General features: G+C 35.3%; 3 protein-coding genes across 5 annotated transcripts in view; 1 reads left to right on the top strand and 2 right to left on the bottom strand.

The window, feature by feature from the left end:
- Window positions 1-2,500: 2,500 nt before the first annotated feature.
- LOC107587706 (adenylate kinase isoenzyme 5-like) lies at window positions 2,501-8,393 on the bottom strand. The gene is made up of 5 exons (XM_016275589.1): window positions 8,168-8,393; window positions 4,394-4,580; window positions 2,932-3,105; window positions 2,554-2,726; window positions 2,501-2,515 (listed from the first exon to the last, which is right to left on the bottom strand). Exons 1-5 carry the CDS (start codon window positions 8,225-8,227, stop codon window positions 2,501-2,503), a joined length of 609 nt encoding a protein of 202 aa, XP_016131075.1. The 5' UTR covers window positions 8,228-8,393.
- A 1,832-nt stretch (window positions 8,394-10,225) lies between these two features.
- LOC107587727 (G-protein-signaling modulator 1-like) lies at window positions 10,226-14,166 on the bottom strand. Of its 3 annotated transcripts, none has more exons than XM_016275609.1 (3): window positions 13,991-14,166; window positions 11,246-11,576; window positions 10,226-11,122 (listed from the first exon to the last, which is right to left on the bottom strand). In XM_016275609.1, exons 1-3 carry the CDS (start codon window positions 14,104-14,106, stop codon window positions 10,937-10,939), a joined length of 633 nt encoding a protein of 210 aa, XP_016131095.1. In that variant the 5' UTR covers window positions 14,107-14,166; the 3' UTR covers window positions 10,226-10,936. The 3 variants fall into 3 exon arrangements, with proteins under 3 accessions (XP_016131095.1, XP_016131096.1, XP_016131097.1); XM_016275610.1 differs by having other exon boundaries at window positions 11,246-11,625; window positions 13,991-14,068; XM_016275611.1 differs by lacking the exon at window positions 13,991-14,166 and adding an exon at window positions 12,173-12,469 and having other exon boundaries at window positions 11,246-11,625.
- Window positions 14,167-25,000: 10,834 nt separating this feature from the next.
- Window positions 25,001-27,713, top strand: part of LOC107587705 (centrosome-associated protein 350-like) — an 8,923-nt gene continuing 6,210 nt past the window's right edge. Inside the window, exon 1 of the mRNA XM_016275588.1 lies at window positions 25,001-25,023. Coding sequence (XP_016131074.1) covers window positions 25,001-25,023 — 23 coding nt within the window. The remainder of the gene's footprint in view (window positions 25,024-27,713) is intronic.

The raw sequence follows: 27,713 nt of genomic DNA, 5'->3' as shown, positions 1-27,713 counted from the left end.
TATTCACTGATAATGTTAATTTCCAGATGATTGATCGATTTGGGTGAATTGAACTTGAGAACTGAATCAGTTTAATTCATTAACAGATCATTCTGTTCAGTTTTGTTACTAGATCAACCGAAAAGATCTAAAAAGAATGATTTGTTGTCTCATAACCATGCCAAGGTCAGCTACTGTATGTAAAGAGTTTGGGGGAATACCAATTTAAAAGCTATCCAACCTTTTTTGAATGACATGAAAGTGAGTAAATGATAACACAATTTTCATTGAACTATCCCTTTAAGACATATAGACTAGTTTATCCAAAAATGAAATTGTCATAATTTTCTCACCCTCATGTTGTTCCAAAACCTGTATGACTTTCTTTATTCCATGGAACACAAAAGAAGATATTTTGAAGAATGTTGGTAACGTTTTTGGTTACCATTGACTTCCAATGTAAGGACAAAAAACATTTCTCAAAATATCTTCTTTTATGTTCATCAGAAGAAAGAAAGTGTGAAAAAGAAAATAATAATTAAGAGTGGAAAAGCTCAAGAGCGTACAGCAGATCAGAGTTAAGAAGAGTAAAAAAAAACACACCAAGGTGATATTATTCGGTTCAAGCTCTAAGACCATCCAAAAGCAAACTGAATATGTTAGTCCAGAACACGAAAGAGAAGATTTTCTGAACAACATACAGATCACAGTGCATTTATGACACATGTAGATGCAGTAATTCAATTTGTACTTTAAAAAACCTGAAGCTGTATTTTGTGCAAGCATAGAGGAGTCTCCTATCGTGCCACTAAGTGCTGCTAGTAATTTGCCAAGCAGGTGATAAGGGTGGATCTATTCTGAGAGGCAGCACATACCAGCACTCCCGTCACAGTGATGCTGTTTATAACACAGAATTTAAACACACTTAGCACAAAACAAAGATACCACAGTCTTTTTTAGGGTTAATGTTATCTAGTGTAGTTAAAAGCATACTCGGAGCTCATGTTTTTCCAAGCAATTTTTGAAAAGATTTTTTCTTTATTAATCAGTTTACATCGTCAAAAGTTAAGAATTCATAATATTAATTTATTAAACAGGCAGAACTGGGTATAATTGTGGACGTCTGAATTAACTTTCAAATCAGTGAGGGTCTTGAACAAATTATTTTTAAGAAATAAAAGCCTGCCATCTAGTGGCCCAATTGTGAATTTTTGTCCAGAAAATGTACAAGCAATGTGAGTGTAGAAATTACATGAAATAGATCCTGATGTTTAATAAACTTTTACTACTTGTTTTTCCACTAATTTCTGTGTATCATCTTTCAACAAGTACATTTACATTTCAGTACTCCTCAGTATTTAAAGTAGGAGCATTTTGGCACTTGAGTGAACGGTCAAGGTCTGTCAGCAAGGGCAGAGAGAGAGTCTGTGTTCACTGATGTCTCACTGTGAAAAATTGGCACAGCTGGGATGAACATCTATTAATGAGAACACAGCCCGAGGACATGTTTGTAGCACCTCTCTCCGTTTTTTGTATTTATTTTTATTTTTTTTGTCTCTCTCCAATGTGCTCATATTGTGGAGTAAGATAAAACCAGAAACATTGTGTTCATAAATAAATTAGTTATTTATCAGTAATCATTTAATCCTTGTAATGTTTTTGCAGGAATAGGTGAGGCAATTTGTTTGAAAACATTTAATATTGTTATTGTGATATTGCATTATAATTTGGTGCGTTTGGAGCTCCAATTATTTCTGGCTTGAGCTCCAAATATACATGAATAATATCAAGTCAAAACAACATTAAAATTCAAAAACAAAACCAGAAAATATTGGGGGTCAGCAAGGGCAGAGAGAGAGTCTGTGTTCACTGATGTCTCACTGTGAAAAATTGGCACAGCTGGGATGAACATCTATTAATGAGAACACAGCCCGAGGACATGTTTGTAGCACCTCTCTCCGTTTTTTGTATTTATTTATTTATTTTTTTGTCTCTCTCCAATGTGCTCATATTGTGGAGTAAGATAAAACCAGAAACATTGTGTTCATAAATAAATTAGTTATTTATCAGTAATCATTTAATCCTTGTAATGTTTTTACAGGAATAGGTGAGGCAATTTGTTTGAAAACATTTAATATTGTTATTGTGATATTGCATTATAATTTGGTGCGTTTGGAGCTCCAATTATTTCTGGCTTGAGCTCCAAATATACATGAATAATATCAAGTCAAAACAACATTAAAATTCAAAAACAAAAACAGAAAATATTGGGACATTGGTCAGAAAGTGATGTAATGCTAAATTTCTCAAAATCTGCTACAATGAAGAAACAAACTCGATCTACATCTTGGATGGCCTATGGGTGAGTACATTTTTGGGTGAACTACTCCTTTTATATGTGTGTGTGTGAGTGTGTGTGTGTGTGTATTTGAAACCATGATCATTTTTAAAAATATTTTATTTCTTTAAAAAAAAAAAACTTCTGAATGGGAGTTTATGTTAGTTTAGTAATTGAACAGCTTTAAATACACCACATCTGCGAAATTCACACAATTGATGGTTAAATTGCCACACCTGAGGTGCCAGTTCTCCATTGGCAATGATCTGAGCAATCAGCTCCCATTTCCTGTCACTGGGGGCATGATGCAGCAACTGGTTCCTCAAAATTTCCCCCACAGACACATGTTCGTAATCATAGTGATGTGCAAGTTTAGCTGTCTGAGTGCCCTTCCCACTGCCCGGTCCACCTGGAAAATATTATAGCAAATGCCTTTTTACATCACAGAAACAGCACAATGGAAATGCTAATTTCAAATTAATTAAGGTCAAGGTCTACTGAATTTCATTTCATCCAGCTCAAAGAGTTGGAATTTAGAACAAGATGAATTCATAAAAAAGATCAAATGACTGAAACAGACTGAAAATGACCAGCTGACAGTGATGACCACTCACCTATAATGAATATGATGTGTGGTCGTGGTTTTGATGGGTCAAAGACATCATATTCCTGTATGAGCCCCGAGGACTCCGTCATGTCTGAGTCACTTTCTATAGAGAACTGGGCCTGGATTGGTGGCAACCTGTCATATCGACGGTAAGGTCCGGGGCCTGGACCAGGACCACTGTCTGTGGAAGGAAACAGATTACATTCATTGCTTTTATATGACCTCAAACATACTCTTAATTCACGCATTTGATGGAAACCCACACAAATCTATGTGGTTAGATGTTCATTATTGAGATATTCGGGTCATTTTCAACACTTGAACCATGTTTAACCTTCCTAAGTTTATTTATTATTTAGTTTTCATTTTCACAGCTGCCTTTCAGATTCATATTTGGTTCCTTAGCTGCTGTTTTTTTATCTAGAAAATGACGTTTTAGTGATTTAAAGAGAGAGTCCAATATAAAAACACTCAAATATAATTCATTTTGAGTTTTAATGCTTTCATTAAGCATAAAAATGAAAAGTATCACAAAAAATATTGATTAAAGTATTATTTCAGTGTAGTGACGTAGATCCAGCTGAAACGGAATATTGAATAGAGGGCATGGTTTTATGTTTGCGCTTCTCCTCTTTGTCTCTCACTCACAGCAATCTAAAGGTTGGAGTTGTGTGTTTAAGGATATTCTGCCCAAGCCGTCAAACTAACGTCATCAGAAAAGGAATGCCATTCCAGAGCGGAAGTAAATGTTCAGATTTTGATTAAAGATTACGAAGACAAACTTTTTCTTTCAGCAGATTAACTTGCACGGATTAATTGTTTACATCAAGACTAGCAATGTGCGCTAGTAAAGTAAATAAAGTATATTTGGATTTCATGGGAACTTTAATGTACGATTCAGTACAGTCCTTTCCCAATGGATCCAGAGGTCTGCATGTTGGGTAATTTTCTAATTCTAACCTCAAGAGTAGCTGTGCCATTAAGCTCATGGAAGAACTATTGCTGATTGTTATGAAGTCTTCTCTTTTAAAGTGAAAAATCAGAGCTTACTATCTCAATTCAGAAGTGGTTAATGGAAATTACTTATTGCTTTGCCCTAGAAAAATTAACATTTGTAAATTAAAGCATTTAATAAAATTTGGAATTATATGAAATGATTAAAAACCTCTCACTTGTTGACTTTTTCTTGTTTTCATTGTTGTTAAATGTTTCTTTATTTTTTCACTCATACTGTTAATTTTTCAGTACTTTTTTCCCTTTGTCATCTGAATTGTGTATATTGTTTTTTTAAAATGTTTTCTGTGCTGTTTGACATTACGTCATTAAAATGATAAATAAAATGAAAATTAAATAAAAAGCCAATGCAACTAAAATGCAAAGTGTCTTTTTAATGTACATCCATCATGTCCAACTAGCTATTTTTTTCCAGACATTTTAGTGCTTGCTAAGATAATGTGCCTTCAAATTACCGAGTTTGCAGGGGGCTTTCTTTCCCTGTGCCGGGGTGATTGGTGGTAGAGGTTTTCGATCAGGTGTAATAAAAGTGTCCCAGGCCACACATTCAGGACCCCCGAGGTCTCGTGTTTTCTGCAGGCAACTCTCCAAGAATGTCAAAGGGTCCTCGGGCCTGTGGTACATCAGCCCTGTTAACATGCTCTGTGAGATACACAAAGAGTTTGAACAGTTTTGTTATATGAAACTGTTAAATGACTTACAAATGAGGACAATAGAAGCAATCAAAACCAACAAAGGGGCAATAATATGTAAGTGCTGTGGCAAGTCTCAGTTAGCCTAACGCAGTACACTCTTAAAAATAAAGGTGCTTCATGATGCCATAGAAGAACCTTTTTGTCTAAATGGTTCCATAAAGAACCTTTAACATCTGAAGAACCTTTCTGTTTCACAAAAGGTTCTTTGTGGCGAAAGAGTTATAAAGATTATAAAAAGGTAAGAAAGAGATGGTTCTTTAAAGAACCTTTGACTGAATGGTTCTTTTGTGGAACCAAAAATGGTTCTTCTATGGCATCGCTGTGAAGAACCTTTTGAGGCACCTTTATTTTTAAGAGTGTACACGTAGCAAGGTTTTTTTTTTATAATAAATAAAAATAAAACAAGAAGATAGAATAGAGAATGTTAGTGTTAGAGGCTTTTTTTAAAAGAAAACAAGTAGTAAGAATAGAAACAGAATAGAGAGTGCAAGATGGCTAAGGACTCAGCTGCTCGGATTGAGTTGGGCAGGTCATTTCACCAGGAGGGAACAGTTAATGTAAAAGTCTGTGAAAGTGATTTTGTGCCTCTTTGGGATGGCACTATAATGCGCCATTCGCTTGCAGAACGCAAGCTTCTAGAGGGCACATAATGAAATGCTTAGTTGAGTGTTTCAGAAATGCAACTTTGTATTTCAGAGTGTAGAATTCCGGTGCATCTATTTGTATAAACAACGTCTTTCACCATATGTTCATCATAATTTTGTGCATCACTGACAATTGTGACAAAAAGTCCTTTCTTGCTTATTTACCTCAAAGCAAGGAACATGAGAACATGTTTTGATTATTAGCCAAACAGAGCTAAACGACTTCTGAATGATATGACAAAGAGGGGAAAAGCAGTACACTCTTAAAAATAAAGGTGCTTCATGATGCCATAGAAGAACCTTTTTGTCTAAATGGTTCCATAAAGAACCTTTAACATCTGAAGAACCTTTCTGTTTCACAAAAGGTTCTTTGTGGCGAAAGAGTTATAAAGATTATAAAAAGGTAAGAAAGAGATGGTTCTTTAAAGAACCTTTGACTGAATGGTTCTTTGTGGAACCAAAAATGGTTCTTCTATGGCATCGCTGTGAAGAACCTTTTGAGGCACCTTTATTTTTAAGAGTGTACACGTAGCAAGGTTTTTTTTTTATAATAAATAAAAATAAAACAAGAAGATAGAATAGAGAATGTTAGTGTTAGAGGCTTTTTTTAAAAGAAAACAAGTAGTAAGAATAGAAACAGAATAGAGAGTGCAAGATGGCTAAGGACTCAGCTGCTCGGATTGAGTTGGGCAGGTCATTTCACCAGGAGGGAACAGTTAATGTAAAAGTCTGTGAAAGTGATTTTGTGCCTCTTTGGGATGGCACTATAATGCGCCATTCGCTTGCAGAACGCAAGCTTCTAGAGGGCACATAATGAAATGCTTAGTTGAGTGTTTCAGAAATGCAACTTTGTATTTCAGAGTGTAGAATTCCGGTGCATCTATTTGTATAAACAACGTCTTTCACCATATGTTCATCATAATTTTGTGCATCACTGACAATTGTGACAAAAAGTCCTTTCTTGCTTATTTACCTCAAAGCAAGGAACATGAGAACATGTTTTGATTATTAGCCAAACAGAGCTAAACGACTTCTGAATGATATGACAAAGAGGGGAAAAAATGAATAACATCCAGGGAGAAAAAATAATACTTGCAAATTGTTTTTCTATTCATCCCACACGTGTTAGCAGTTCATACTCCGGGCCATTCAGAGGGACATGGAATGGAAAATCTGAGCTCTAAATAATCAGCTGTTTGCTTCTTTTGATGCAAATAAAACTGCTTGAGAATTTACATCTCAATCCTCACGGGTATCAAACAGCTAAAGACACATTCAGCCACTGAATAAAGGAACAGTGTCCAAACAGAACCATAACAAAAGGCTGAATTTGCTTGAGGTATCAGTATAATAACAGACCACAGCATTTTTAAGGACTAATGCAGTATCGATATGGAGAAAAAACATTAAAAACAAACTAAGCTTGAACTGTAAAAACTAGTAACCTGCTATATTTATACTTGATCAAAAAAAGGTTGTGGTACATGTGTCTTTTTCCTGTGAAATCATTTCAGATTTTTTGTCATTTTTAGTACATGAAAATAACTCTTATAGTGTTAGTAATATTTCAAGATGAAACTGAAGCAACTTTTCAGTTGGCTTTTGAGCAACGTTTATTTGTATGTCTCTCAGTCATCATAGTATTGCATTGCATTATGTTTTGCACCCAAAATCAAAACTACAGAGCTTTATTAAATGTACTAAGACATTTTATTGGTATATAGAGTGATAACTGATATGTATATACATTTTAAGAAGTCTGCTATGCTATTATAAAGATTTTATTGAGTTACATTGTAAATAAACAGAATTTCATCTTACTTTCTGGCCATATAAACATCAGAAACTGCACCAAATTGCATATTTCTTCTCAGTTTGGGCCTCTGAATGAAACAGAGGTGTTTTTTCCTCCTCGAGTACGAGCTGAGATACTTGCTATGATACCAGTTTAAATAATAGTTATGAACTGAAATGAATTAAGTTAACTACTTTAGATACACTTTCTTAATCTTCCTTACATACTGTATCTTTACACGCTGTTTCAGAGATGAATATCTAGAGGTATGCACATGAACCTAAACCTGCGTGTTTGCATTCCTCAGTGAATTGCGTGTTCGGGCACATGCAAGAATTTGACTGTTTGACTCCTTCTCTCCCCCTCGCTCTCCATTGCCCACATTTCCTAAGATGAGTCACGTAAAGTAAATATAAAGTGCATAGCTTGTTGCCTTGGTGACAGCCAAAGTGTTGATGTGCTGAAACTCATGTTTACAACCTTCACCAATTGTGTCCTGCCTGAACAAATGTCATACATGTGGTGATGACCAACAATATTGAGCTTCATTATATATAGGATCAATTTGAAGATGGAAAGCCTGTCAGAAGTGTGTTCTATGATCCTCCATGGACAAAGTATTTTGTATGCAACTACATATCTCCCACACAAGCACAAGCACTTGTTGACGCTGCCTGAGGAGAATCTTCCCTCTTGCTGACCCTCCTCTTTGCCATTACAGCACCCTACTTGAGAATCACCATAGAGACACCTTGAAATATCTCATTTACCATGCAATTGTGCATGCTAAATAGACACAGACTTTTGATTAATTCATGCTATCAGCTCACATCAGCTCTAGTAAGCTTTTTTCCCCCCAATAGATTTTTCATATAAAAACTGTTGACAGTAGAAATAGCTATCATTATTAATCTATCATTTATCATTAACCATGAAGAACTCTGAGAAAGAGAACTGGAAGGTGAATAATATGAAGGCATATATATGCTCACCTTGAAAACAGACTACATGATCAGATGTTTCCAGATGTGTTGTTCTCTAAGTGACGTTAATATTAAAATACTTGAAAATGCTTCTCCTGGAGGTGATTCTTACCTCAAAAAGGTGTGGGATCTGTCGTTTGGAGAGGTAATCCTTCGCGTCGTTTGTGTTCATTCTTTTCGGTTATCCAGAGCAGCGTTTGTAAGTCAGTAGAGCAGCAGCTGTGTCTATCATCTGCTCATCTGTTGCGTTTCACCCTCTGAGCAGCTGTGCTGTCGTGCATCATCGCATTGGGTCGTTCTCCGCTGTTTTGACGCCGATGACCTCCGGGCGATGTTTCCATTCATCAGTTGTTATAGTCACGCTCATGAATGCTGAGCTCAAAGTGACCCTTAGTAGCGTGTAGTCGAGAGTAATAGTCTAATCCACCAGTATCGAGTATCCTTGGTATCAATACCGCAATTAAATATTGTATTATATATATAAAGTATTCAGACCCCCTTACATTTTTCACTCTTTGTTATATTGCAACCATTTGCTAAAATCTTAGCTAGAGATCTTATTTTATTTTATTGTAAACAAAACACTTAGGTTTTTGTGATGCAATTGTTTTAAGTAAATCTTTAATCAAGTGAAAAATAATGACATTGACAAATCCTCTAAAGTGAGGTGTTTTTATGTCATTATACAGAACTTAATATTTGCATGAATAAATGAGTAAATAAATAAACAAATAAGGAGCCAGGCACATGGCAAAAAAGAGCCACAAATAAAGATTTTTTTTACATGACATCTTTCACAGTACTGGGTTACTTACAAATTGTAGTCCATTACTGATTACAAATTACATAATTGTAGATAGTAATGTAATCACTGATACACATATTGTATCCTGACTGTTTGATTACTTTTAGATTACATTTCACCTAAGATGTAACAAAATATTTTCCATCCTTTGTTATCCACATCATAGTGCATTTAGCCATTATGCCAAAGTTGCCCAAACTGGGGTTCCTTACAATGTAGTATAATCTAATTACAAGTACTTAATTTTTGGAATATGATTACGTTATCCAGTCATCTAATTAGTTACTACCCAGCACTGATCATTCATGACTTCCTTCTTTCCCTAATTTTACATCAATTGTGGCCAAATTGTACTAGGCTACTTTGTTCCCTCGTTTTAGTTAAATCGCTGCCATAGTTTAGACATAGTAAATTAAACAGGGGGAATTAATTAGTACAATGTGGCCAAAAATTAAGAAATCGCAAGAACAATTTAAATAAAACAAGGGTAACAAATTTAAAAAATGTGGCCACAAATTAATAAGTCAAAATTTCTGCATGTCATGTGGCTCCGTACAAAATCAAGTACAAAAACAAGTCTTAAACGAAAATAGTCCCACCTCAAATTGTTTGAACCAATCTCGTTGTGTCATACAGGTTTGGAACAACTTGACTAAGGTGCCAAAAACAAAAAGATGTAACAAAATATTTTCCATCCTTTGTTATCCACATCATAGTGCATTTAGCCATTATGCCAAAGTTGCCCAAACTGGGGTTCCTTACAATGTAGTATAATCTAATTACAAGTACTTAATTTTTGGAATATGATTACGTTATCCAGTCATCTAATTAGTTACTACCCAGCACTGATCATTCATGACTTCCTTCTTTCCCTAATTTTACATCAATTGTGGCCAAATTGTACTAGGCTACTTTGTTCCCTCGTTTTAGTTAAATCGCTGCCATAGTTTAGACATAGTAAATTAAACAGGGGGAATGAATTAGTACAATGTGGCCAAAAATTAAGAAATCGCAAGAACAATTTAAATAAAACAAGGGTAACAAATTTAAAAAATGTGGCCACAAATTAATAAGTCAAAACTTCTGCATGTCATGTGGCTCCGTACAAAATCAAGTACAAAAACAAGTCTTAAATGAAAATAGTCCCACCTCAAATTGTTTGAACCAATCTCGTTGTGTCATACAGGTTTGGAACAACTTGATAAGGTGCCAAAAACAAGGTGCCAAAAGTTTAATTTTTAGGGTGAACTATTTTAAAAATTAAAAATAAAATAGATCAAAGATCATACTATCATCCCCACTGAAAAATAATATTAAAGACATACTAAAATCATACTAAAACATCACTTTTATTCCAATGAAACAAAAACCACCATGTTAAACAGTGCACCTCAAAACGAGTCTATCCACTTTTCACAGACTAACAATATGCACTTTTTAATGCTAAAGATGGATTTAGCTTTTCTTAAATCTTCTGAAAGAAGTCTATTACTATTGGTATTACTTATATTACTTATCAGCAGAATTAGACAACCTAATGAACTGATCCGTGAGCCATGTAACCTCAGTGTCATGCCAAATACAATTGCTCCCATCTGTTGGGAATCAGTTAATTCATATTCAGGGTGTGCTGAAACCCACTTTCCACTTGAGTTAAATGAACATGCACCTGCTTGGAGATTATGTGCTGCCATTGTTTGTCACACTGATCTATACTGTGTTGTGTGACAGTAGTTAGTAATTTTATCCTCGGAAAGCATCATGTTAATCATTTTCCATGGTGCTGCTTTGCTTGAAATCTGCACAAACATTTTTGTGAAAGAACCATTGTTGGAACATACAAACAGGTGAGTGTTTCCATTCCCTCTGAATCACATCTGTTGAGTTTGGATTGACCTCAGGGTAACTTGTCTGTAAAAATATGAAACAATTCAACGTGATATAATCCTACTAATTAAAATAAACCTATATTACTCCTCCCTAATTCCAGCCTCTGAAGATCTCGCAAAATGTGCAGCCAGAGAGTCAGAGTTTGCAGAAGACTTTGTGGAAGTCGTATCAGAAGTGTCACAGTCTCTAGCTTGAGCCCTCAGAGGTTTTGGACTTATAATTTAAGTCTGTTTCATCCTTTTCATCAGAAGGAAAAGAAACCCGTTGTTCATCCATACGTTTGGATTGCACTCTCTGAATTAGGCAGAAGAAGTCTTCATCTGGGTCTGGTGCTGGTGGCAAAGAGCACCTCTGATCATTGATTCTGGAGGACTAGAGGGGGACAGAGGTGAGAAAGTTTACAACATGCAAACAGAGGAACTCTGAGGAACGTAAGTCTAAAGCACATTTGTACACCTCGCATCTGATATTGAATTTCAGTTGCTATTGTGTTACCTGATACTTAACGAGCATGTTGAAAAACTCGTCACTAGGTTCCTGTGGACTACATGACTCGCACAAGTGTCCCACATTGTTCTGTGCTATCCTGATGCCCAGACGGTCCCCTATACTGGCTCTCTGGTCGTCCAGTCTGCGGCTCTGGGAACTGGCTATCAGGTCAAAGAACTCCTCTGTCTGGGTAAGGGAGATGAGGGAGGAGGCTCCAGACAGTAAAGGGGACTGGGGCATGGAGGACTGGGGCCCAGACGAGGCCTCTTGGGCCTGGGCATTGGGCTGTTGAGAGTGCTGGCAGCGTCGGTTCTCCATGCCGCTGCTTCTGGGGTCTCTGAGCACAGTGAAAGGGCAGACCTCATTAGAGGTGACTGGGACTTACCCTTAAAAAAAGAATACAGAGCAGAAGATTAAACACTCTTGCAACAATTAATGAAATAACTTATGGTCCTTGATTTTGAAGCACATTTTGAAACATAATGTCAGCAACAATTTCAGTAAGTGCCAAATATAACATAGACAGTTCGTGTCCCCAGAATGATGCAAACATGAACTAAAAACTATATTTAGATTATTAAACACATTTAAACTTTTCAACTTTTTAAAAGCAGACTTGCTTTTGTAAGCCTGAAAAGTTTGTTCACTTATGTGTGAAATATATCTGGGATAATAACTTATTTTAGAGTTGCCATGATGCATAAACTGCATACCAGCAAAGTTTGAATTAGTTAACAATTTTAATAAAATTTTAAATTTGGTGTTAGAAGTAGCACAAAAGAATAATATTAAATCATCTTCAAACATTATTAAAAAACAGCTTTTAATAAATATAATATGTAACATCACATAAAACATTTGTGATATTTTACTCGAAATGCAATATTTAAGTATGACATATTTAACATATAACAAAGTTTTAAAATTACTTACAGTTTTATCCTTTTCAAAAAAATCCAAAAACAATAAAGTTCACACAGGCGCTCTCTACAGGGACTTCATCTGAGAGCAGCCATACACCAACTGCCACAGCCTCTGGCACTAAATGATTTTCTTGGCAGACATGACAAGTGGACCTTTCTCTTCCAAGATTGAAATGTACATGTTACTAAACGGCTTGCAAATCTTAAAAACATAAAAACAAGAAAATAAATACAAGACAAATGCCTTATATTCCAGCAAAAATGAGTATGATGTCCCTATCTTCCACACCCAGGTTTCCTGTGTGCTGGGCTGTCTGTTTTTCGAGGGGGAGAGGCAGAGAAAGGGAGAGTGAGGGGGGAGAGATAGAGAAATGGGGCGCAGTTGCCCCTCTCCGCTTACATCATGGTTGCTATAGGAACTGGAAATCGGCTTCCAAATCTCGCTTCCGTTGTTCACTCAAACACAGACATGTACACACCAACAAAAACACACACTGTCTGGTGCACACACACACACACACACACACAGGCTTGCATTCCTGCATTGTTGAGTTCCATTCATTGCTTCCTGGGGGATCAGTTGCCGCTCTCTTTCCACAGTCAGGAAAACTAGAGCACAATTATACCAGGATACAGTGGCCAAGATTACTGATGTATCTGTCATTTTCATGTCTATGTTTCAAGCAATGCTGAGCCGCTGTCGACAGAACACGGGGAGAAGGAGGTTGCTTGGAAGCTACCATAAGGAGGAGGCAATAACCAATGATTCTGGGATAAACCAAAGCAACATAATGTTGCCTGGGGCCCTTCGTCTGAAATAAATGGATGAATGCCACGCCATTTAGAATTCCCCAGGCGGAATAGAGCAGTCTTTCTTGGGATTCCTTCCAGTCCAGCTCCATGTGCCAGCCAGCGGGCAGCTACGAGAACAGATCCAGTTTATCAGTGCTCTCCACTACTTCAGATCACTACATTTCATATGCAGTAGCAGGCTGTTCATTGACAGAGTGTGTATATATACTGTATATATATATATATATATATATAGAGAGAGAGAGAGAGAGAGAGAGAAAGAGAAAGAGAATAGATAGATAGATAGATAGATAGATAGATAGATAGATAGATAGATAGATAGATAGATAGATAGATAGATAGATAGATAGATCATCAAAAGTTGTTAAATACAGCTAAATCAGCCAGGACTTCATCTATAGACACATACTGGATAAGAACATCCTGCTGCCAGATCTGACAAAAAATACAAGTTCAAGATGCACTGAATCCAGTTAAATTGCTTTTTTTTTGTTTGCATAGTCTATGAAAGGAACATAAACTAGTCACTACTTAAGGAAATTTATTGTAGTATAAAATGTGATTTCTACCTACTAGCCTGTTACTCTGTACGTTATATTTAGCACCCTAAATAGGTCTTGTAGAGTTCATTACACTGTTTCACTTGAACTTGGGTAAACTGAGTGCCAGTCACAGAGCCAGTCACAATTAACTAAGCTTACTGGTGATTTAAAACATGTTATCATCCAACGTAATAGGCTTTTCAATTAATGTAAATCAATATTTGCATGAATGTATTTCTCTCCACGTGTCCTGCATTGTTCTGAAAAATCACATACACTGACACTGTCATATCCAATAACGTGTAAAGAAAAAAAAAAAATTTTATGGGCCAAGTGAGACCTGCACAAAAATGCCCTTCTTGTGATTTGGCTCTCACAAAAAATATATTTGTGAAACCTCATGTCGCTATTAAGCCAACAAGGTCTTTGCGGTCTTTAGACGCACCGCTGGAGTGAGAGCAAACATCACCCACCTTTTTAAATGCACTGCCAGAAGGAAGCTTTTCAACCCTCCATTAGGTAAGTGCTCTGCCAAATAGGAAAATCCATCAGCTTTTGTGAACAAAGCCATTGAGCCATACCTGTCCATTCAGCTATCACTCTCCATTCATACACAAAAGCGTCATAGATTCAAACTTTCCTCTTTTCACAGACAATATGTGATACGGCATATGTTACAAATTGTGCACACAAGTGCATCAAACTGTCTATTTGAGAGCATATGTTAGTTTATCCAAAATTAGAAACGCAGAATTACTTGGCTTTCTATGAAAATATATTCTGTGCTAATATTGAATGGCTGCAAGGGCTAACACACATTTGTTGAAGCACCCAGCATGACTGCAAGCAGGATGCCTGCACTTGTGCACCTGGGTTCCCCCTAATCAGAAGCTTTTTATTATCACTGCTAATTGCATTGAACCCTTATCCAGTTTGTTTTAAAGTAATGTTTTGTATTTTTTGTATTTATATTTCGGTCAGACAAATCATGCATTTTAGTGAAAATTGCTTTGTCATCTCAAGCTTAATTAATTAGCTTTAAGAAGCTACAAAATGCTAATCAGAGGCATATATCCTGATCCTACTCCCCCCTTCTCACCCCTACTTTCCTGCCGCTACACTATTATCCTATAGCAAAAAGCCCCCAAAATAAAATTGTCTATTTTTTATTTAGCCTATAGATAAGCCTATTTACTCTAACACAGGGCTCCTCAAATCTTTCTCCAATGCGCTGCAGAGTTTAGCTCCAACCCTGATCAAACTCACCTACCTGTGATTTTCTAATGATCCTGAAGACATTGATTAGCTTGCTCAGGTGTGTTTGATTAGGGTTAGAGCTAAACTCTGCAGGAAAGTGGATCTCGTGGGCCAGATTTGTGGCCTGTACTCAATTCAATACTTTTTAAGCATATCACGTGCACTAAAATCTAAAAAGAGCCCAAATAATATATATTTTAAATAAATTGTTTTCATCAAACTTGCCATATTTGCTTATTTAGACAAAGTAAAATAGTTTAAATTACTGGATTTTGTTTGAGTTTATATATCGGCTATTTTTATTTTGTACACAAGTGGGACACAATGGCGTCAGAATGTTACAGAAACTATATCCTTATCTCGCTGTTATTTAATATTACCAAACATTTAAATGTTTTACATATTAAAAGTTGGCCACAATGTGTGGAATATACTTAAGCTATTAAGCTACATCTTGGCTAAGAATGTGCTCACGACGAGGATTCTGCGTAGAAACAAAGGGCGATTGACAATGACCTTGAATACGCTACAGAACTTTATCTCCATTTAGAGAGAGAGAAAAAAACTTATGACACGAGTCTTGCAGAAACCTGCTCTTGGTTGTTGTGTAATTTGTGTGTAAACAGTGTCCATATCTCTGTACCTTTATTGAGTTGAGGCTGTTACCAGGAGCTTTAATGTAAACAAAGTCACTGACAGCCCTGGCCTAGACGCTCAAATAACCGTGATCCTGCGAATTTAAGGGTAGGATGGCTTTATGTTGTTAAATATATGTATATTGTATAAATGTATAAATATATTGATTATATAACCTATTCGTATCATTTTATATGATATTTTATATCACTAATATTTCACGTATCTAATAGTAGGCAAATATAAATCAGCCACTAGGTCAATATATTACATATAAAATAGACATAACTATCTTGCTATTTGAATGTGACTGATTTGAACAGATTATTTTAAATGATAGCCTACCTACATATGATTTGCTACTGTATCTATGAGGTTGGCAAAATAAACAGTAAAAATGCATAAGATTTCGTATGATTATGTAGTTATTCAGTGCACACTCTGATGCCATAGAGAAAGTGCTTTGCTTGATGTCATGGCAGTATGGAGCTCATTTAAAAATAAATCATTAAATAAATAAATATGTAAGTATATGAAGTGGAAATAACAGGCATTTGTCTTCCATAAATGTATACTTTAAAATGAATTATACTTTAAATCTTTTTCCCCCCCCCCTGTAATGGGGACATTCTGATTCTGTGACATATGTTAGACTTTATTTAATTAATTGACCATTTTCTTGCTTTTCAGAAACACTGCATGCAAAGACATTTAAGTGCACAAAAAACATCTTGAAACAAACATGGATGCATCAAGTACATTCTGTTACAGGTGAATATTTGTTTTTTACACTTTGATTTAATGTTTATATCCCTGAATTCTCTATCCCTTTTTGTATGAAGTGTTGAAAATGAAAATCTCATTTTCAGTCCACTTAGGATCACGTCAGAGTGTGACTCATCTGCTGTGCCACATTCAGGATGTACTTTCCTCCTGGACTCTTTAAATATAGTTGATAAATCTGTGCAGAAAGGATTTTGCAAAGAGCATTTATCAAACAAATCCAAAACGAACGCATCAAAGACCCCTGAAGTTCTGCAGACTGTGAGTCCTTCCCAAAAGTTTCCACAAGATGACACTCTTTCTCCAAAATTAGACTCACCAACTTGTGCAGAGCTTTTGAAGACAAATTTACCTACATCCAAAGCCTTACACAGTCTACGAATGAAGATCCAGCAACAGAAACTGAGGAGAGAGATTCAAACTCCAGCACCTGGGAAGAAAGATCGGCAACATCTTACCAGAAAAATGTGCAGGGTGACAAACAAAGGTCTGCATTGTCATTGAACTTTATGGTATATGCAATTACAGAGCATGGACATGTACTAAAAAAAGATAAAGAGGTAACAGATGTCAATTAGATGACATATAACTGTGAAAGTCTGTGTAAAATTAAGTTACTATGTAATCTGATGTAATCTCTTCTGCTAGAAGCAAAAGCATCACCGGGTACAGGTGGAGTAATCAGATTGGCTGTAAGGAAAAACGCTGTAAGCTGTTTTTCACCCAATTCTGACCAAAGATCTGATCTCCGAGGTGAGACTCGCGAGGACACTATTTAATATAATGCTTCCTGACCCAGAACATAAAGTAAAAATATCTCAGAGCTTTCAAGGTACCTTGGCCTACTAAATGCCTTACGTAAGAGAATAGAACAATTCAATTAAGCATTAAAACTACACTCAGAAAAAAATTGTACAAAAGCTGTACCTTATAGGGATATAAGCAGCTTGTTACGCGCACACTTCTTTTTCACAAAGTAAGGTACTAATATGTAGTAATATTTTTTGCTGAAAATGTTCTTATACCCCAGGCCATCCAAGATGTAGATTAGCTTGTTTCTTCATTGGAACAGATTTGGAGAAATCTTTTGGATAAGGGTTTGTGAGAAACAAATCCACCATTAAGGCATTTTAACTTTTAATTTTAACTTAACAAGAAATGAATTGATGGACTGGAGTCCTGTGGATTATTGTGATGTTTTTATTAGCTGTTTGAACTCTCATTCTGACGGCACCCAATCACTGCCAGAGGATCCACTGCCGAGCAAGTGATGTAATGCTCAATTTCTCCAAACCTGTTCTGATGAAGAAACAATTATTTACATCTTGGATGGCCTGAGGGTGAGTAAATATTTCAGCAAATGTTCATTTTTGGGTGAACTATTCCTTTAAAGGTACTGCGTCCGTTACAAGCTATTGTACCCCTACAAAAGGTGCAATTTTTTTGCCCTTCTTTTTATTAGCTGTTTGAACTCTCATTCTGACGGCACCCAATCACTGCCAGAGGATCCACTGCCGAGCAAGTGATGTAATGCTCAATTTCTCCAAACCTGTTCTGATGAAGAAACAATTATTTACATCTTGGATGGCCTGAGGGAATATTTCAGCAAATGTTCATTTTTGGGTGAACTATTCCTTTAAAGGTACTGCGTCCGTTACAAGCTATTGTACCCCTACAAAAGGTGCAATTTTTTTGCCCTTCTTTTTTTTACCTTTTCCTTTCTAACCATGCAGCAGAGCATTCTACGTACATATCCGCCTGGAGGAATGCCCAAGGGCTTGTGAAACTAATTTTGAACTCACCTTGCACTGCTGTTTCACAGGCTGAAAGAGTCAGCATTAAGGGTAGGCTGTAATTCAGTTGCATTGAGTGGGCACACAGAATCAGACTCAGCATCTCACGCATGCTTATATCATATTTAGCATCTTTGCATTCTCTTAAATTTGCACACTTCTCATGCATGCATTTTCTTTACAGATCAGAGCAAGTGGTCAAACAAGAAGGCTCCGGAACAATGTGTTGTTTTGAATGCTCAAACAAATGGAGACCTAAGTTCAAACCAAATCAAAAAGGGTGAGAATTCATCTAAGGAGCATCCCAGCCCCATGAGATCTCAAGCTCAAGTCTTATATTCTTCAGCATCTGGAAAGACATTCCTAAGCCGTGCAGCTTCTTCATACCCGGTCAAAGCAGTTCCGTTGGCACACAGAAATCATTACTCACAAAATTCCACCTTAAAAGTGTTTGCTAAAAACTACGACATTACAAAGACAACAAAACAACTAGTAGCAGGTAAAGAAAATGAAGGCCAAACTAAATCAAACAGGCAACCTAGAAATAACATCCAAGAGGTGCGTGAATATATGCATCACCAGGCCGTTGAGAGAAGGAGAAAGGTGCTGCAAATGAGGAAAGTAGCACAGCGGGAGGACGAGAGGAGGCAAAGGAATATGCATGAAGTAGTTAAGAAACAAAGGCAAGCACTCCACAGGGCCAAGAGAGAACAGCAACAGGAGCACAAGGTATGTAAATGAATGTTGTCTGGAAAAAGCAAATGTTCCTACATAGACAAATGAAGAACTTAGGGATTACCACCTTCATGTTGTTGCAATAATGAGATATAAATGTGCACTTACACAGAACAGAGGCAGTTCCGAGGAGAAGAAGAGATGTGCTCATATAGCTGACACAACTGAAGAACAATTGTCTGTCTTTCCTAGACAGAGCCAAAGTGTGACAGTGTGAGTCCTCTGCAGAGCCCACTCTACCTTTTCTCAACCTCAAGAGGGCAGTATTGAGTCAGCAAGTATTTATATCACAGATATAGACACTATACGTGACCAAATGTACAGAATGTTGAAACACCACACCCATGTGTGCTTGTTGAACATTTCATATAAAAACTACAGGATTATCTGTGAATTAAATTGAGCTGAATTTTTAGATAGCAAACAGGGTAAATAATTGCAACTGAAGTTGAATTAAAAGTAATTGAAATGCAAAGAAATTCCTCTAACTCTGATTTTAGATATAAAAGCACATTTTCTCAAGACAGAAATATAGATTGATTGAGCCTTTATGATCAATATCATTCTTATATGCTGACTTGGTGCTTAAGAATTATTATCAATGTTAAAAAAAAATAGTTGTGGATGAAATAATATTTTATGGAAACCATGATACACTGTCATCTAAAAGTTTGGGTAAGATATTTATAAACAAAAATTAATTAATCAATACTTTTATTGATTATTATTAAAAGTAAAGACATTTTTTATGTTTTATTAAATAAACGGAAGAATCCTGAATATATGTATATATAATGGTTTCCACAGAAATATTAAGATCACGTGACATTGAAGTGTGGCGTAATGACTGCTGAAAATTCAGCTTTGCCACCAAAGGAATAGGCTAAATTAAATTATAAAAATATATCACTATAAAAATCTTTTTTAATTGTAATAATATTTCACAATATTTCTGTTTTTACTGTATTTTATTGTTTTTCAAATAAATGCAGCCTTGGTGATCGTAAGATACTTCTTTCAAAAACATTTAAAAATCACGTTTACTCCATACTTTGACCGGTGTTTGATTTTATTTCAGCTTTATTTTGATTTTGTAACAATAACAACACTGTTATGCAACCATTTTTATGTTTGATTTTATACATGCATCACTCATTCTCAGATGTAATCAGTCTGATAGTACTTGGATTCCTAACACATCTGCCATCTTTGAACCAGCAGATCCGAGCAGGTGGATCAGGGCTCAGGCACTATGTGTGAAGCTGGCAGTCCTGTGAGTGCTGTCGATGTGAGCTGGGCTCAAAACGCTCTGGCAACTCACACACACAGAGTGGAGGCTCTCAGGAAGACAATCAGTGCTCTAGATACACACATGGACGATGAGGCAGAGGCAGCCTGGCTGCGAATCACAGACCACAAAGAGGCTCTGAGCCAATCACAACCTGCTGGACAGGGCATCTGTGAAGCCGAATCAAGGGAAACTTTGTCTGATTGTGTATCTCTGGATACAGATACAGAGAGAGAGCACAGACAAATAAGAGTGTCCATTAAAAAAGAGACTAAAGATGAAGTGGGTATGTGCGCTATAGAGTTTACTACTCTCAAAGAACATGAAACAGTTATGCATTTAGGCATTTACAATCTTTGAAAGAAATATAGCATCATTTTTTATTATTTTAATACATGTATATATTATTTTAGATATGGGAGTGTGTGCTGCAGATTTTAGAACACAGATTGACCAGACAGAAAAAGGACAAGAGGAGCAGCAAAGCGATAGCAGTGAGAGCACTGACTCCACAAGCAAGGTGATCAATTAAATAACATCAAATTAAGAAACTGTTTTCAATATCATCTCAACATATTTAAGGAATGGCTGTGCTTCTCCTAAATTTTCTCTTCATTTGAATGTCAACATTTGTGACATTTAGTCAATCAAAACTATTTTGAGGTTAATTGATGTCATTTTTGTCTTTGGAAACAGTTATCTGTGACATTGTGTTAAGTAGAATATTAAACTTTTTTGTCTATTTTAGGGCTGTCAAATCGATTAATTTATCACATTCAAAATAAAAGTTTGTGTTTACATAATACATCTGTGTACTGTCTATATTTGTACACACATGTATATATTTAAGAAATATTTACATGTGTATGTGTGTGTGTGTGTGTGTGTGTGTGTGTGTGTGTATATATATATATATATATATACACAACATATATTTCTTATACAGATGTGTGTGTATTTATATATATAATATACATATACATATACACAGTACACATATATTATGTGAACACAAACTTTTACTTTGGATGTGATTAATCGAGATTAATCAATTTGACACCCTATAGGAGGGATTTGTGGGCAACAGAATTGGCACAAAATTAATGTAATATGGGGTTATTATTCATCATTAATTCCATGAGTTAGACATACATTTTTGCTATTCATTAAAACCTTTAGGCTAATTGAGTGAAATCATTCCATTTGAATTCATTGTATTGTCTTTATAGTATATCTGAAATTAATATATGGGCTATTAAATATGTATATGAAGAGTTCAGATGCAAAAGCCTCTAAGTGCTGTCTGAAATTTTATTCTAAACTTTGCATTTTTATCAGGCTCCTATGTTTAGGTTCAGTAATTTTACTTTAATGGCAATAGGTCATTTTCTATGCCGTTAAAGTGAAAGAACTGAACATAAATATAGGAGCCTGATAAAAATAATCAGATGGCACTTAGAGGCTTTTGCATCTGAACTCTTCATATATTCATATGCCTGTATTATATTATTCAACTAAACTGAATAAAGCAGAAAAGTTGATTTAGTATTTTATATTAATGACACTTAGAAAAAATCTGTGTGTGTTTCTATTTACTTCCATTAAAAACATAATGACTGATGCATCATCATCCCTCTAAACATGTTTTAATTTAAAAGTAAATGCACATAGTTCTTAAGGGGAGCTTCTTTCCCTATCTTACCCTACCATAGCGATAACATGTTTTGTGATAGTACCATGGTATTCTTCGAAAAACCTTGGAGTACCATGCAAAATGAATTTGGTAATTATTTAGTATGATGTTTATTATGTAACTAAATATTAAATTACTATACAATACCATTACCATCACTGTACCGTTGTACTTTCGATAGGATAGAATCACAAATTGCATATGTGCACTAAAGGCCGTGTAAGGCAAGTGTATGTCAAAGTATTGAACGCACATTTATGTCTGGCTCCTCTATTAATGCAATTTGTAGTGGAGTGAGCTGAGTGAGTTGTACAGCCAGCGGCTCCACAGTCACCTTTCCCTGGCCCAGAGCCAGCAGTTCCTGAGGGAAGAGGAGCTGAGGGCACGGCAGTACAGCGCCCTCTTTAGGCTCAGAGAGAAAGCGCTCTGGGAGAAGACCCAAGCTGAGCTTGACTGGTTGGAGCATTACATGAGGTCAGTAACAGAGAACTTGTAATAATGTTACATGATCAGAATCCAAAAAAAAGAAGATTTCTTTACAGTTACATTATAAAAGAATATAATCAGATTACTGATGCATCTAGTGGAAAAATTGGTAGTACTAGCAGGATATAAAGAAAGGATAACTATACTCAGAATGTACAAGAAAAGCAGTAATGTGTTAGCAGTGGCAGAGCCTTATTATCACATCAGGCTGCTGATTATCACATACGTAAATCGCACGTTTCACAACACCACTCTGGTCTCGAGTCGAGCATGTTCAACCTTTGATTCAGTAGAACAGAAAACATGCGAGTCATTATGTATTATTGTTTTTCTCTTCTTTTATTTGCACATGTGGGCTTGAGGTGATTAATTAACTGAACTGATTACATTTTAGTAAATAATTAGACATTTCTAAAAGAATATATTTTTTAAGTAATCCTCCTATTACTGGATGTGCAATACTGCATTTTACTCTCTATCATCATAGCTGTTAGTTCTCATAATTTCATGACTGATGCAATTTGTTTATTTTTAATTTTATTGTTATTATTTGTTACCACTTATTCATATGGGCAAATATTTGATGTTGGAATATTTAAGTCATATATATAAGTTTGCTGTTATTGTTGCAGTCATTGCATGTAACCTGTCCATATATTCATATAACACATCTATTTTCATCAGTCTTGAAAAAGCACAAGATGATATACTTGCTTTGACTGAACTCAAGCAGAAGCAGGAGGAAGTCATTCACAGATTCCGACAAGACCAGGTAAGTTTGGGGTCAGTAAGATTTATTTTATTTTATTTTATTTTGTTGTTCTAAGGATGGATTAAATTGATCGGTACATTGGTAGTATATTGTTACAAACAAAATGACTTTCTATTAATTATAAAAAAGTATGGTTTCCACAAAAGTATTAAGCAGCACAACTGTTTTCAACACTGATAATAATAAGAAATGTTTCTTGAGGACCAAAATCAGCATATGATTTCTGAAGAATCATATGAAGACTGGAGTAATGCTGAAAATTCAGTTTTGCCATCACAGGAATAAATTACATTTTAATATGTAATAAAACAGAAAACACATTTTAAACTCTAATAATATGTCACAATATTACCATTATTATTGTATTTATGATCAAATAAATGTAGCCTTGGTGAGCATAAGGCAATACAGACATTACAGAGAGAATAATAGATGTATTTTATCTACACTGATTTATTTATCTTAGGCAGAGATCCACCACTGGCGAAACATGTACAGATCAGGCCGGCTGCAGAGACGGTTGCTTCACCTCCATCAAAGAGACATTCTTGATATCAAATAGTCAGCTATTCACTTCAGACAAGTGCTGCAGATGCAGACTCTGCCAAAGAAAAATGGAATTACCAAGCCGGAGAACACTGCCAGTACTATGGTATTCCACAAATCAGAAACCAATCTTGTTTTCCTTTTGAATTAGGTTTAATTTTCTTGACAGATATTTTTCTTATTTTAAACATAAACTTACTTTATTTTGCTATATTTATCAGAAGCCAAACTTAATATCTTAGGCCATTTTGCTTCTCAAGGTTAAAACTAATAAATAAACATTAACTGAAATAAAATAATATATTTAAAAATTATTTTATTTCAACTTATTGCCAAGGCAACATTTCGTTTTCATTTGACTTGATGTACTAAATAACTAAAAGTAATTCTGAGATTTAAAAAAAAAAAAAAAATTGCTTATTTAAAAACAAAACTAAAATTAAATTTCATATATTTTTATTTTAATGTTATTGTTTATTTTATTTATTTTACTTAACTATAATAACCCAGTTCTCAAGTAAATGTGTATTGATTTAATGATGTATAGATATTTGCACTTGAAAACAAGACAAAATAATAATAATAATAAACTGATAATATATGTTCTTAGCAAAAAACTAAATAGGGCGAATTTTGATTTCGTGTTGACTTTAACAAAGTCCAAACTGCAACAGTTCTCAGTGTTGTCACTGCAGCAATAATGTTGATGAACTGAACAGGAGTGCAAAACCATGTGATACGTAATTACCCATAATGCTCAGATGCCACATTTAGCAGTACTGATTTTTATGCTGATGTTTTGCAGGAGGAAGAGGGTGTTATGCAGCTTGGGATTAAGCCAGATGCTAGAAGCACAGATAAAGCACCAAGAGAGGAAGGGAGGCAAGTGTGATCACTATTATTCCATTATTTATTATCATACACTTACACAGAGGAGTATTGGGATATTTAGTTCTCATATACAGTAAGCAGAGGCAGTGCCAACACATTTATGTACGGTAACACCTCAAGAGGAAATGCTGCAGTGCACCACTTACTCTCTGGCAAATCCTGCATGACACACAGCAGAGGAGAAGTGTGTGCATATCATGAGCTTGATATCTACAGCATTTACTGTCTGTCTTGCTACAATGCACCACTCAGACTAATTACCCTTAGAGAGAGAGAAATGGAAGGAAGTAGTAGATAGAGTGGAGACAGATTGATCGAGTGAGTGAGTGAGAGAGAGGAGGGGGAGGCTGGATGGGAGGAGAGAGTTATTGGATGAAAGAGAGCGAGAGAAGCAAGCAGGAGGAAGTTAAAGAGAATAAAAAGAGGGCATAGCTGTAGACAGAGATGCAGGATGACTGCTCTCTCAGCCACCGGCTTGACTGCAACTGCGAGTTGACACAATATTTGAGGAGTGGCAGCAGCGTCTCACAGGGGACCTGAAGGAGGACAGTCAACTGTTCCTCTGGCTGCTTGCTCGCGACTGAGTCCCTTTGTGATGGCAGTATGCCAGTCATGAACAGGTCAGGGTAGGTGGACGGCATTTCTCTCTCTCTCCCTCTCCCTCTCTCTCTCTGATTCTTGCTCTTTCACTCTCTCTCTATTTGCATGAGTAGGCATTAGTTCTTTGTTAGTTATATAATTGAATATATAAAATTAAAACAGTAGTTCACTCAAAAATTAACATCCTAAGTACATTATTTACTTTTTCCAAGTAATTACAATGAATGTAGCCTGAGGCTTCTGTTCGAAGCTGAAAGCCTCAGTCCACGCTTAATGTAATTGCACAAAATTACCACAAAAAAAGATTCTATTAGATCTCATATTTCAGAAGATGTCTTTTCTTTCATATGGGATAAAGATGCCATTGTTAGCTGTAAAAACTGATGTTATAATTATAAGGGCAAGACTTTACTAAGTTTAACATTAGTTAGTTCATTAGGTATCACAAACTAATTAATTAATAATACTTCTTCAACATTTATTAATCTAGCTTCACAATTATGTTTACATACACTCTAAAAAATTAGCATTGATTGAATATTTAACATTATGGAACGTTTCCACTGCAGGATTTGCTTTGAAACTATTTTCACTCAGAAATTGCTAGTAAATTTAACAAATACATTTAACAAATACAGCAAGTAACACACTGAATTAAACATGACATTTTGTAGTAATTGCTAAAATGCATATAACATACTCCAGGGGCGGATTTAGTGAGTTGGGGGCCCCAGGCAAAATACAGGAATGGGGCCCTATACAGTTTCACACATTTACAACCTTGAGGTTTCTTTCACTGTTGCTCGCTGCTGCACGACCGTGTCCCAAAATTGTGTCTAATCTTTTAGATTGTTCACGTACATGTTATAAATAAAGGATTTATTTAATGTTGTAAATCCCTTGTTCGCATCTAAACAGGTTTTAATTAGAGTAGGTTGGACACTAGGTGGTGCTTTGAAGTAATTTTCACTATGCAATTGTCTAATTCTAAACTTTAAAATATACATTTATTTATTTTAATTGCACATTTACATTAAACTGAAGGAAATTATAAATTTACATGCTTAAGGATTATTTAAACCAAACATGAAGTGTGCCTGTGTGGAAAGTGACTGTGCATGGTCCTTCTTGGGACTTTCACAAAAAAAAAAAAAATTTATTTAAACAAAATAAAATAGGCCCTATATAATATGCACTGTTGCTTAGTATTAAAATTATAGCTTCAGATGCATGATATCTGTAGGGCCCTATGAAATCCGTTTTATTTTTCCCAAATTAGCCTGAGTTTAATTTTTTCGTTTTAATTATTTGTATTCAGGTTTTTTTTTTTCATTTTAATTTTTCTGGATGATTATATTACATTTTAACAAAAAAACATGTCTAATTAATTAAAATAAAAAAAAATAGGCCCTATATAATATGCACTGTTGCTTAGTATTAAAATTATAGCTTCAGATGCATGATATCTGTAGGGCCCTATGAAATCCGTTTTATTTTTCCCAAATTAGCCTGAGTTTAATTTTTTCGTTTTAATTATTTGTATTCAGGTTTTTTTTTTTCATTTTAATTTTTCTGGATGATTATATTACATTTTAACAAAAAACATGTATAATGAATTAAAATCATGAAACTTGTTTAATTTAGCAGCAATTTAAGCCCATTAAAAGTTTAACAAAAATTACATTCTTAGGGCCCAAATTCTGCGATTTCCATTTAAATTGTTCTGTATTCCATTTTAATGGTTTAATCAAAAACATATCTAATTAATTGAATTCATGAAAACAACTTAATTTATTAATTTGTATACAATAATAGGGCCCCATGAAATTTTAATTTTATTTACTTATTTTTTAGATATTCTGTGTTGTGTATTTTAATTTTTCTGGTAATCAAATGAAGGAAAAACATGATTCTATCTTTTATTCCAATGAAAATTAAACAAACCCGTTAATTTTTGTACATTCAAAATGCTACACAACAGAAGTTTACTGTGTAACGAGCAATGCCACGGAATTCGTCAAATATTGAATGAATAAATCAAATGCAATTCAGTGCACTTCAATCAAACCGCGATATGGACTAGTGTATGTGAATATTAAATGGAAAAAAATACTATTTAGCTATTACAGACGACAACCGCGAGCGTTGCGCATGCTTGAATAGCAAACACAGTAAAATATTACGTAATAAACGTTACACAGTAAAATATGTTTTTATGAATAGATTCCGGGATTCCGTCCCCATTTTCTACATCGCCCTACTTTTGCTCAGAAGCACGTTCAACGCGGACGCACAGACAGTTGTCGTGGTAATGAACACCACAGCAACCACTTCCACATTGAACGCGCATCTCGCATATAAAAATCATTTTAGGGGGCCCTTGGCTTTTGGGGGCCCAAGGCGGTCGCCTACCTTTGCCTAATGGTTAAGTCCGCCTCTGACATACTCTAATAATTGCAATTACAACTTTGAAATTTTTTTTTTTACAGAGTGGAAAACGGTTCTTTTGATTACGAAAATGTTCTTTACACTAAGAAAAAACATGTTCACTGAAAGGTTTCTTGGGGAACCCAGTATGGTTCTTACCCCCCTTTTGGAACTATTATTTTTAAAAGTATTTACTAATACATTTAATATTTCAATCTATTATGAACAACATGATTTACTAATGAACAGTACTATACACACACACACACACACACACACATATATATAT

This window comes from Sinocyclocheilus grahami, unplaced genomic scaffold (assembly GCF_001515645.1).
Source record: "Sinocyclocheilus grahami isolate Dianchi unplaced genomic scaffold, SAMN03320097.WGS_v1.1 scaffold95.1, whole genome shotgun sequence".
NCBI classification, from domain to species: domain Eukaryota; kingdom Metazoa; phylum Chordata; class Actinopteri; order Cypriniformes; family Cyprinidae; genus Sinocyclocheilus; species Sinocyclocheilus grahami.
The sequence above is the reverse complement of the archived record's forward strand: the minus strand, read 5'-3'. Positions and strand labels throughout refer to the sequence as shown.

Excerpts from the sequence above, each read along its gene's own strand:
- LOC107587727 (XM_016275609.1), bottom strand. The coding sequence starts at position 14,106 with ATGGACAGGTATGGCTCAATGGCTTTGTTCACAAAAGCTGATGGATTT. Across the intron at positions 11,577-13,990 it reads CTGGCAGTGCATTTAAAAAG|AGACCCCAGAAGCAGCGGCA; the intron begins GTGGGTGATGTT and ends CACTGTGCTCAG. Across the intron at positions 11,123-11,245 it reads ACATGCTCGTTAAGTATCAG|TCCTCCAGAATCAATGATCA; the intron begins GTAACACAATAG and ends GTCCCCCTCTAG.
- LOC107587706 (XM_016275589.1), bottom strand. The coding sequence starts at position 8,227 with ATGAACACAAACGACGCGAAGGATTACCTCTCCAAACGACAGATCCCA. Across the intron at positions 4,581-8,167 it reads AGATCCCACACCTTTTTGAG|AGCATGTTAACAGGGCTGAT; the intron begins GTAAGAATCACC and ends TGTATCTCACAG. Across the intron at positions 2,727-2,931 it reads ACACATCATATTCATTATAG|GTGGACCGGGCAGTGGGAAG; the intron begins GTGAGTGGTCAT and ends AATATTTTCCAG.